The sequence below is a fragment of the Babylonia areolata genome, chromosome 5 (genome assembly GCF_041734735.1).
Source record: "Babylonia areolata isolate BAREFJ2019XMU chromosome 5, ASM4173473v1, whole genome shotgun sequence".
Classification (NCBI taxonomy): domain Eukaryota; kingdom Metazoa; phylum Mollusca; class Gastropoda; order Neogastropoda; family Buccinidae; genus Babylonia; species Babylonia areolata.
Window position 1 is genome coordinate 14,583,488 of NC_134880.1, and position 11,290 is coordinate 14,594,777.

General features: G+C 45.0%; 1 protein-coding gene across 5 annotated transcripts in view; it reads left to right on the forward strand.

The window, feature by feature from the left end:
- Nucleotides 1-11,290, forward strand: part of LOC143281961 (protein madd-4-like) — a 129,393-nt gene that overhangs the window by 87,187 nt on the left and 30,916 nt on the right. For all 5 annotated transcript variants that reach the window (XM_076587299.1, XM_076587300.1, XM_076587301.1 and 2 more), the window contains exons 3-5: nucleotides 5,325-5,495; nucleotides 8,230-8,541; nucleotides 11,059-11,218. In XM_076587299.1, the coding sequence (XP_076443414.1) occupies nucleotides 5,325-5,495; nucleotides 8,230-8,541; nucleotides 11,059-11,218 (643 nt within the window). The remainder of the gene's footprint in view (nucleotides 1-5,324; nucleotides 5,496-8,229; nucleotides 8,542-11,058; nucleotides 11,219-11,290) is intronic.

Consider the following 11,290-nt stretch of genomic DNA (forward strand, 5'->3'; position numbering starts at 1 on the left):
GTGTGCGTTTGTGTGTGGCCGAGGGTGGCAACGGTGGAAAACTGAAGTTGTAGGTGTGTGTGTGTGTGTGTGTGTGTGTGTGTGTGTGTGTGTGTGTGTGTGTGTGTGTGTGTGTGTGTGTGTGTGTGCAGGGGAGCGGGGACGTGGGGGAGGCGGGGGTTGTTGGGGGGCGGAGAGTGGGGGAGGGGGCGGGGTTAGAGGATGTCAGTGTTGCGTCAATACATCGCATCCTTTCTGAAAATGAATCGGGGTTTGTTTGTTGTTGTTTACTTTTAATCGCTAGTAGAGGCATGGAATGTGATACGTTGTTTATTTGTTTAGTTGCGTGATCTTTTTTTTTCCCCTACATTTTCTATTGACCTTGGTTTATCGTGTTTGGAAACATGATATTCATACCGCCTGGTGCTAAGTCATTTGAATAGGTTTCACACACTCACAACTCACACACACACACACACACACACACACACACACACACACACACACACACACACACACACACATCTCCCTCCCCTCTTTATCATTCTATTTCTCATCTCCTTTTCTTCTCCTCCCACTCCCTCTCCCCCTTTGCATCCCCCATGTGGCCTTCAGATCAACACCATTTCCGGTTCCGGTTTTGCTATAAACACCACCGCCGTCTCCCTTATTGTCTAATAATCTAAAAAAGAATATATGTACACGTCGCCCTCGAAGGATTCAACTAGGGTTTTTTTGTGATTTTTATTTCTTATTTTTTGGTGGTGGTGGTGGTGTTGGTGTTGTTGGTGGAGGTGGTGGAGGTGGTGGTGGTGGTAGTGGTGGTTGTGGTAGAGGTGATGTTGGTGGTGGTGGAGGTGGTGATGGTGGTGGTGGTGGTGTTGGTGGTGGAGGTGGTGGTGGTGGAGGGTGGGATAAAAATAATCTATAATGACTGACTCGCTGTCAAATGAGTGAATGGTTGACTTGCCTCGGTACCTCCCCCCACCCCACCCACATACATACGTACATAATACTTACATACCAACATACACACACACACACACACACACACACACACACACACACACACACACACACATGACAAAAAAAAGAAAAGAAAATCAAAGAAAAAGTTATATCCAACTTCCAAGGCGTATTCTGGGTAACACCCAGCACAGTTAAAACCAATAGGTTTGTCAGGGTTTCGTTGGTATTGTGGCGAGGGGGAGAGGGGTGGGGGTGCGGTAGTGGGGGGCAGAGGGGGTATCATATCCATCGAAAGGGGATGATTATGATTACGGTATGTGGGTTTAGGGAGCGGCATGTTTTCAAAGCTTGTGGAGGGGAGGGAGGGGGCAGGGGGGGAGGGGTGTAAGGGGTGTGGACGGGGGCGGGGGCAGTGGGGGGTGGATTGCTCATTTGTCGGTTCATTGCTTCAACGTGAGTGTTTCGAATTTGAGTGCTTCTCTCTCTCTCTCTCTCTCTCTCTCTCTCTCTCTCTCTCTCTCTCTCTCTCTCTCTCTCTCTCTCTCAGAGTATGATTATCACGTCAAGACAAAAGCACCAAGAAAATCCCCTTGTTCTCACCCTGAAGGTCGATGATACCTCCATAGATCAAGTTCGCGAGCACCGCGTCTTGGGAGTCATAATTGATGAAGAACTGAAATGGCAAGCTCACATTGATGTTCTGTCTGTAAAAGATAGGCACGCAGTCTGTTCTTACTCAATCAGCTCAAACCTTACATAAACAGTGAAGCTCGCAAAATGTTCTTCCACGCTCACTGTCTTTCTCACGTCAACTATGCATCTGTTGTCTGGAGCTGTGCTGCAGATGTTCATCTTAAGAAACTAAATTCTCTCCACAAGAGAGCAGCCAGATTAATGCTACCAGGTCACTCACTGTCAACGTTAGAAAAGCAAGCCAGATTAAATATTCTTCCACTTCAAAACCAGCTAGAAAGCATTACTCATGTACAAAACACACAATAAGTTGGCACCACAATATCTCAAACACCTGCTTACAGTCTCATGCCGATACGGCTCTAACAAATACATTTTGCCACGTACCCGAATTGATTTGTTCAAAATTAGTTTTGCATTTTCGGGTGCATCCCTGTGGAACTCCCTTCCTTTGCACATACAAATGGGCAGTTCTCTTCCTTTTTTCAAATCAAGTCTGCATAAACACCTTCACCCCTTCCAACAGTAAATAACTCTGATCTTTGAATTACTGTAGACAGTAACAAAGGGGTCAGTTATGTCTTATTTATTGTATCAGTTATTGTTGCTGTTGTTGTTGTTCTTTTCTTGCTTTCTTATTTCATCGTGTTTTGTTTTGCTCTTTCCTTTTTTTTCTATTTCTTATGCATGCATAAGTCTATTCATTTCGTTCTATCATAATCGTGACAAATGTCCAAGTAATATTGGTGATGGCGGTAGTCACTGTAGTATGCTGCACTTGCCACACGTAGATTTCAGAGACAGTAACAATACTGTACCTTTTGAACACCCGGATGTTTCTGATGACATCTCTCTCTCTCTCTCTGTCTCTCTCTCTCTCTGATTCACTGTCCTATCCATCTGTCAATCTTAGTGTGTGGGGGGAGGGAGGGGGTGCTGCCAGTGTGTGTGCGTGCATGTGCGTGTATGTATGTGTGTACGCTCGCGCGAGCGTCAGTTTGTGTATGCATGTGTGTTGTGTGTGGGGGTGCGGAGGGTTGTTTTCTTCATTATGTATACCCTTCTGCATGAAAGTCTTTTCCTTTCATTTATGTGTGTGCTATTTGTAATTAGCAAGGACAGATTGGAAGAATAGGCTCTGCCTAAAATCTTAATCCTTGAAAAAAAACGTTTGGAGTTCTGAGTTCTCTCTCTCTCTCTCTGTGTCTCTCTCTGTGTCTCTATGTGTCTCTCTGTCTCTGTCTCTGTCTCTCTATCTGTGTCTCTGTCTCTCTCAGATTCAGGATAGTACTCGCACACACACGCGCGCGCGCGCACACACACACACACACACATACACTAAACACATTTATTTTGTTGTTGCTGTTGTTGCTGCTGCGAATACATAAATATGATCGCAGTGTTGTCCTTGGTCCATATTTCAGCCAGCTACGTATGAAACACCAAAGCCCGACGATTTTTATTTTATTTTACTTTATACGAAATAATGATTCTGCAAAATCAGCAGAACTATTGAATAAAATAAAAAGGTAGGGGTGGGGGTAGCATTCATCTTGGCATGTAAACGGGCCAGTGGCAATTTACAAAAGCGGTTGACAGGGGGGTGGAGGTGGGGGTGGGGTGGGGGCGGTCGGGGCTCGGAGGGCGGTTTCATGGTTGGGGTGGGGATGGGGAGGTGGGGGGTGGGGGGTGGTAGTTGTGGGGTTTGTGTCGTGGTGGGAATATTTGACGGTCTGTTGCCTTTTCATGGGCCTTTAGATACTGAATGCTGGTCTTACTACCATGGCGTTTTTTTTCTGTATGTGTGTGTGTGTGTGTGTGTGTGTGTGTGTGTGTTCGTGTGTGTGTGTGCGTGTGTGTGTGTGTGTGTGTGTGTGTGTGTGTGTGTGTGTGTGTGTGTGTGTGTGTGTGTGTGCGTATGTGTGTGTGTGTGTGTGTGTGTGTGTGTGTGTGTTTGCATGTTTGAGTGTGCGTGTTTTGGTGGTGGTTGCGTGGAAAAGCGGCTATCTCTAGGAAAACGAACCCCCTCCCCTCCAGCATCCCCCCCTCTCCCCCCAAAGAAGTTATGTTTTTTATATTCATTCTTTCTTTCTTCGCCCACTTAATCTGTCTACGTCTCTCTGTCAGTTTCTTTTTCTGTCTGTCTGTCTGACTGTCTGCCTCACCATGTCTCTCGCTCTGACAGGTAGAGAGCAGGAAAAAAAAAACCGCACTCGACAGAAACACAGCGAAAGAGAAAGGTGCACACGCATGTGTGTGTGTGTGTGTGTGTGTGTGTGTGTGTGTGTGTGTGTGTGTGTGTGTGGTGTGTGTGTGTGTGTGTGTGTGTGTGTGTGTGTGTGTGTGCGCGCCAAAAACTGCAAAACCAGACCAGGTTTCAACAAAGAAAGTCTTTGAGTCTACATGCACTTTATCTTCCAGATGTCTGGCGTTGCTTTAAATTGTTTGGACGTGTGCTTGCATGGGAAAGGGAGTGAGACAGGGGAGGCGTAGTGGATGAAGGCACTGACACAGGTTAAATAATGAATGAATAAACGTAGTTGTGACGGCATATCCTTGAAAGACAGGTTAAATAATGGATGAACAAAAGTAGTGGTGACGGTAAAACTTTGAAAAACACAGGTTAGATAATGGATAAACAAAGTTGGTGGTGACGGCATAACTTTGAAAGACACAGGTTAGATAATGGATGAACAAAGGTGGTGGTGACTGCATAACTTTAAAAGACACAGGTTAAATAATGGATGAACAAAGGTGGTGGTGACGGCATGACTTTGAAAGACACAGGTTAAATAATGGATGAACAAAGGTGGTGGTGACGGCATAACTTTGAAAGACACAGGTTAGATAATGGATGAACAATGTGGTGGTGAAGTCATTGATAAGCTTTGAAAGACACAGGTTAAGTAATGGATGAACAAAGGTGATGGTGACGGAATAACTTTGAAAGACACAGGTTAAATAATGGATGAACAAAGGTGGTGGTGACGGCATAACTTTGAAAGACAGGTTAAATAATGGATGAACAAAGGTCGTGGTGACGGCATAACTTTGAAAGACACAGGTTAAATAATGGATGAACAAAGGTGGTGGTGACTGCATAACTTTGAACGACACAGGTTCGAAAATGGATGAACAAAGTGGTGGTGAAGTCACTGATAAACTTTGAAAGACATAGCTTAAATAATGGATGAACAAAGGTGATGGTGACGGTATAACTTTGAAAGACACAGGTTAAATAATGGATGAACAAACGTGATGGTGTGTTAGTGTGTGTGTGTGTGTGTGTGTGTGTGTGTGTGTGTGTGTGTGTGTGTGTGTGTGTGTGTGTGTCCGTGTTTCTGTGTGTCTGTGTGTGTCTCTCTTTACGTGTACGTCTCTCTCTCTCTCTCTCTCTCTCTCTCTCTCTCTCTCTCTCTCTCTTCTCTGTCTGTCTCCCTGCTCTCTCTCTCTCCCCCATCTCTCTCCTCTCTTTCACCTCTCTCTCCTTCCCTCTCTCCCTCCCTCTCTCTCTCTCTCTGTCTGTCCGTCTTCTGTCTTCACCTTTCTCTCCCATTCTCCCTCTCTCCCAATCTCTCTATCCCTCTCTCTGTCTCCCCCTCTCTCTCCAACTCTATCTCTCTCCCTCCCTCCTTTCTGTATAAGCATCGTCAGTTCATTCGTTTTATTTTCCCTGTTTCCAGGCCCTTCCCTCAGTCCAGGGAGACCACTGGGATGGCTGGTCCTCTTGGAGCGAGTGTTCACGCACGTGCGACGGAGGCGCCACCTACCAGGAGCGGAAGTGCATCAGGAGTTACCATACCAGAGAGGGCTGCGAAGGTGAACGCTACCGGTACAACATCTGCAATATTCAGGTACAGAATTCGAAACACATAATACCCAACAAAAACAAACAAACAAGAAAGTGGCGTAAGGCACGAATTGTGCTGTATTGTATTGTACCAGTCTTTTGTCACGACAGAATATTCCGTGTGAAATTTCACCATAATCCCAGGACAGTTTTTGACTCACTTGTGTAAACAAAGTGAGTCTATGTTTTAACCGGGTGTTCGGGTGTGTGTGTGTGTGTGTGTGTGTGTGTGTGTGTTAAACTTTAACATTGCCATTTTCTCTTGAAATACTTTGTCTGCCAATACCAAATTTGGCTTAAACATAGTATGAAAGAAAAACTTCACAGTCATACAAATAACAGGTTGCAAGTCTCCCGATTTAAGCCGTATTTCCGAATCATTGACGGTTTATTTCGCTGAGATTCGTTCCGAAATCCGAAAATTCTAAAAACCGCTTCCCACTGAGTTAGGTCTACTAGAAGGTAGGTTGTGTTCGAAGACGACATGACCTCTTTTTCTTGTTCACAATTAAAAGGAAAGAAATACAAACTCTGGACAGAACACTTACAGTGATACTAACTACGCCATCGACGTGTTTAGTGGATATGAATATTCTAAAGTGGACATTGAATTAACTGGAATGAAAATATAAGAAAAATTGAATCGATTGTTTCTTTCAGCCCTTTGTAGACTGGTTTGTGCAGATCTAGAGATCTATCATGTGTTGCGATGTGCTTGAAGCGATGGCAACGTCACGTTTACCACCAAAGTAAAAGAATAATCGAGATATGATAAACACAAAAAAACATGATTTAAACGGCGTTGTTATGTCCACTACAATCACATCTATTTACTGCATGAACAAGGAAATAGATTTGGTCAAATGACGTCAGATGCGCTGCAACCTAGGGGATTAGTCTGCTTGCCTCGGAACTGAACACGTATGTTTCGATCCCGATCGCATGCCTCTCCCCCCCCCCCCCCCTAACCTTATCTTATAATTATATACTATTAAATACAGAGCACTTTTCAACGCTTTTTAAAATCTCTTTTTTCCCCTCCTTTTGATTCCTTAACTGGATAAAGTGCGAAGCACAAGTGAGTCTTGAAGGCTTTGCATCTTGTTGTTTTCTTTCGTTTTGAAGTTGATGACAACTGAACACTAACCTCCTAATTATGTGTGTGACAGGAAGTACATAGATTTTAGTATGGCTCGCCGTCTAGTGCAATGGACTAATTTTCTTGAGAAGAAAAATGAAAAGAAAAAGATTTTTTTTTTCTGCTGCGTTATGGTCATGATCGCAGAAAGAAAACAAGATATTTCCGAATTATCATTGTTATGATTATTATGATTATTATTATGATTATTACTTCTTCGTTCGTGGGATGCAACTCCCGCGTTCACTTGTATGTACACGAGTGCGCTTTTACGTGTATGACCATTTTTACCCCGCCTTGTAGGCAGCCATACTCCGTTTTCGGGGGTGTGCAAGCTGGGTATGTTCTTGTTTCCATAACCCACCGAACACTGGCATGGATTACAGGATCTTTGACGTGCGTATTTGATCTTCTGCTTGCCGTATACACACGAGCGGAGTTCAAGCACTAGCAGGTCAGCACATAAGTTGACATGGGAGATCGGAAAAATATCTACCCTTTATCCATCAGCCACCGTTACCGATATTCGAACCCGGGACCCTCAGATTGAAAGTCCAGCGTTTTCACCATTCGCCTGTTGCCCCCGTCATGATTATTACGATTATGATGATGATGATGATTATGATGATGATGGTGATGATGATTGTTTATCAATATCATTGTTATCATCCAAACAATGTCCACCCTGGACATTCAAAACTGGATGACTCGAAATAAGTTACAATTGAACGCGGACAAAACTGAAGCAATGATCATAGGAAATAAACAAAACTGTTTTCCATCACAATTGACACAATCAAACTTGGCAGTACATCCATCCCTCTTTCCACGTCAGTCAGGAACCTCGGTGTTGTCCTTGACAATACACTGTCCATGCAACAAATTATCAGTCAGACATGTTAGTCCTGCTACTGTCAACTGCGGCGCATCAGTGCCGTCCGGAAATATCTGTCCACTGACGCAACATCTAGACTTGTCGTTTCTCTCATTCTCTCTCGTCTTGACTACTGTAAGTCTCTATTGTCTGGTTTGCCTGCTTCATCCATTCAGTCCCTTCAGCGCATACAAAACTCTGCTGCCCGACTCGTCCTCAGAAAGAAAAGATCTGAGCACATTACTCCTCTTTTGCAACATCTCCACTGGCTCCCTGTCTCACACCGAATAAAGTACAAGATCAGCACTCAATGTTATAGATGCATTCACAAAACTGCCCCTTCCTATCTCTGCGGCTGCCTTCACCTCTACACTCCATCTCGCTCACTACGATCGGCTTCGGAACAACTCTGTTTACGCATACCCAGATTCATACACTCGACTGTTGGCCGCCCCGTTCTTTCTCTGTCTCAGGACCTTGCGATTGGAATGAACTTCCTCTTTCGCTTCGTCAAGTCTCCACACTCAGCTCTTTCAAGTTCTGCCTTAAAACCCACCTCTTCCCAAAATAGCCTCCCTTGCCTGCTCTTCCTTGTCTTTAGTTTCTACAGTTTTAGCGTTATGCATGCGTGCGAATGACTGGTGCGAAAGCGCTTTGATTTGTCTCTGCACAAAATTCAGCGCTATATAAATGCCATTATTATTATTATTGTTATTATTCACCCAGCCCTGTCCGCCGGAAGCGCAGGACTTCCGGTCCAAGCAGTGCGCCGCTTACAACAACGCCACCTACGGCGGCAAGCTGTACCAATGGCTTCCTTACACGGACCGTCGCAACCCATGCGCCCTCTACTGCATCGCCAAGGGCACCCGCACCGTGGTTCGTCTGGCGCCCAAGGTCCTGGACGGCACGCGCTGCAAAGAGGGTGGAGGGGCTGGAGGAGGTAGGGGCCGGAGGAACAGTGGCCAGGGGGGCGGGGATGGTGACGAGGACGGGGCCGGGGAATCCTTCGACATGTGCATCAGCGGAAAGTGTTGGGTGAGTTGGAAGTTGGTGTTGTTGTTGTTGTTGTTTTGTTGTTGGTGGTGGTGGTTATGGTGGTGGTGGTGGTGGTGTATGTTGTTGCTGTTGTTGGTGTTGGTGGTGGTAGTGTTGGTGGTGTTGGTGGTGGTGATGGTAGTGTTGGTGTTGTTGTTGGTGGTGGTGGTAGTGTTAGTGTTGGTGTTGTTGTTGGTAGTGGTGGTGGTGATGGTGATGGTGGTAGTGTTGGTGTTGTTGTTGTTGGTGGTGGTGGTGGTAGTGTTGGTGTTGTTGTTGTTGGTGTTGGTGGTGGTGGTGGTGGTGGTGATGGTGATGGTGGTAGTGTTGGTGTTGTTGTTGGTGGTGGTAGTTATGGTGGTGGTGATTGTGTTGTTGTTGGTGGTGGCGGGAGTTGGGGGGTGGGGTAAGTGTTGGTGTTGGTGGTGGTGGCGATGGTCGGGGGTGGGGTAGTGTTGTTGTTGTAGTTGTTGTTGGTGGTGGTGGTGGTAGTAATGCTGCATTTGTTGTTGTTGTTGTTGTTGGTGGTGGTGGTGATAGTGTTGTTGTTGTGGTTGTTGTTGGTGGTGGTGGTGTTGCTGTTGATGGTGGTGATGGTGGTAGTGTTGTTGTTATTGTTGTTTTTGTTGTTGGTGATGGTGGTAGTAGTAGCGTTGTTGTTGTTGTTGTTGTTGTATTGGAGTTGGTGTTGGTAGTGGTGTTAATGTTGTTGTTGGTGGTGGTGGTAGTGGTGGTGGTGTTTTTGATGTTGTTGTTGGTGGTGGTGGAGTTGGTTGTGATGTTGTTGTAGGTGGTGATGGTGATGCGTAGGTGGTGTGTGTGTGTGTGTGTGTGTGTGTGTGTGTGTGTGTTGGGGATGAATAGTTGTGTGTGGTTGTGATATAGAAAAAAAAAACACGTGTGTGTGTGTGTGTGTGTGTGTGTGTGTGTGTGTGTGTGTGTGTGTGTGTGTGTGTGTGTTTGTGAACAATGTGTGTGTGTGTGTGTGTGTGTGTGTGTGTGTGTGTGTGTGTGTGTGTGTGTGTGTGCGTGCGTGTGTGTGTGTGTGTGTGAGACAGAGACAGCGACAGAGACAGAGACAGAAAGAGGCTGAGAGAAACAGTGTTTGTGGTTGTGATGTGTATACATATAGCATACAATAATTATAGTAAGCTGGTTTATAGAATGATTAGTTATTCAGATCACCCATCTATCGGCATAGTAAGTCAATTAGTTAGTTAGTTTATCAGTTAGTTTGTTGAATTTAGGGTTAGTGGGTTGGTAAATCAATCGTTTTGTTGGACATTTACTTACTGAGTGACTGAAAAAGTACGTATGGCGACCAACAACCATCTGCCTGAAGATCTAGTCATCAACCCCACCCACATTAATTTTTAATATACAGCTTCTGTTCAAACGTGTATGTATGGGTTTTTTTTTGTTTTTTTTTACTTGTGTGTGTGTATGTGTGTGTGTTGGTGTGTGTGTGTGTGTGTGTGTGTGTGTGTGTGTGTGTGTGTGTGTGTGTGTGCGCGCGCGCGTTCGTGTGTGTGTGTGTGCGCGCACGCGTTCGTGTGTGTGTGTGTGTGTGTGTGTGTGTGTGTGTGTGTGTGTGTGTGTGTGTGTGCGTTCGTGTGTGTGTGTGTGTGTGTGTGTGTGTGTGTGTGTGTGTGTGTGTGTGTGTGCGTGCGTGCAGTGCGTGCATGTGTGAGTATGCACAGTTTTTTTTTGTTTTTGTTTTTTGTGTGTGTTTTTTATATGCACTTGTATGTATCCTAATTTCTACTGTATGTGTGTATGGTTTTCGATTTATGTTCGTATCTTCTATCCCCGCCAATATTCCTTGTGACTCCGGTACACTTGGTAATAAAGACATATTCTATTCTATTCTATATTCTATTCTAAAATGGGACTCGTCTAAAGTTTTGTAGGTACGAAAAGGGTTTCATACGATTTTCAAATGTGTGTACGAAAGCTATATGACCATTAAATATGCAATTACCTGTGCTTGGCTAGTGAGCTCGGCTGTTGATACCAGCTTCATTGTCCAGATTAATAGATTCTTATCATAACCCCTCTCCTCCTTGTTATCATCTTTCTTGTTGTTGTTGTTGTTGTTCTTCTTCTTCTTCTTCTTCTTCTTTTCCCCCTCCCCCTTCTTCTTCTTCCTCCTCCTCTTCTTCTTCTTCTTTCTTTCAGTAGTAATAGTAGTAGTAGTCATAGTCGAAGTAGTACTAGAAGTAGTAGTAGTTGTTGTTGGAGAAGGAGGAGGAGGAGGAGGGGGGGGGGGGAGCGGTAGTATTAGTATTTGTGTTAATTCTATTCTCATTATTATAATTTTCATTGTTGTTATTATTATTATTATTAGTAGTAGTAGTAGTAGTAGTAGTGGTAGTAGCAGCAGTAGTAGTAGTAGTAGTAGTAGTTTCATCATTGTCGTCATTATCATCGTCGTCATCATCATCATCATCATCATCATTGACTTAATTTCCTACATAACCATTCAGCACAGTATTATATGTGATGGTGTTGATGTAGGAGGTAGGCTGTGACCACCGCTTGGGCTCCAAGCGTAAAGTGGACCTGTGCGGAGTGTGTGGCGGCGACAACGCCTGTCTGAAGGACGGCCAGCCCAACAAGGGGCGCTATGAGTGGCGGGAAGTGGGCCTGTCGCAGTGTTCTGCATCTTGTGGCGTGGGTAAGCTCCCTTGGACTGCTCTTTTCGTTTCTCTGTTCGTTATCGACCTTCCCCCCCCCCCCCCCCCCCCGA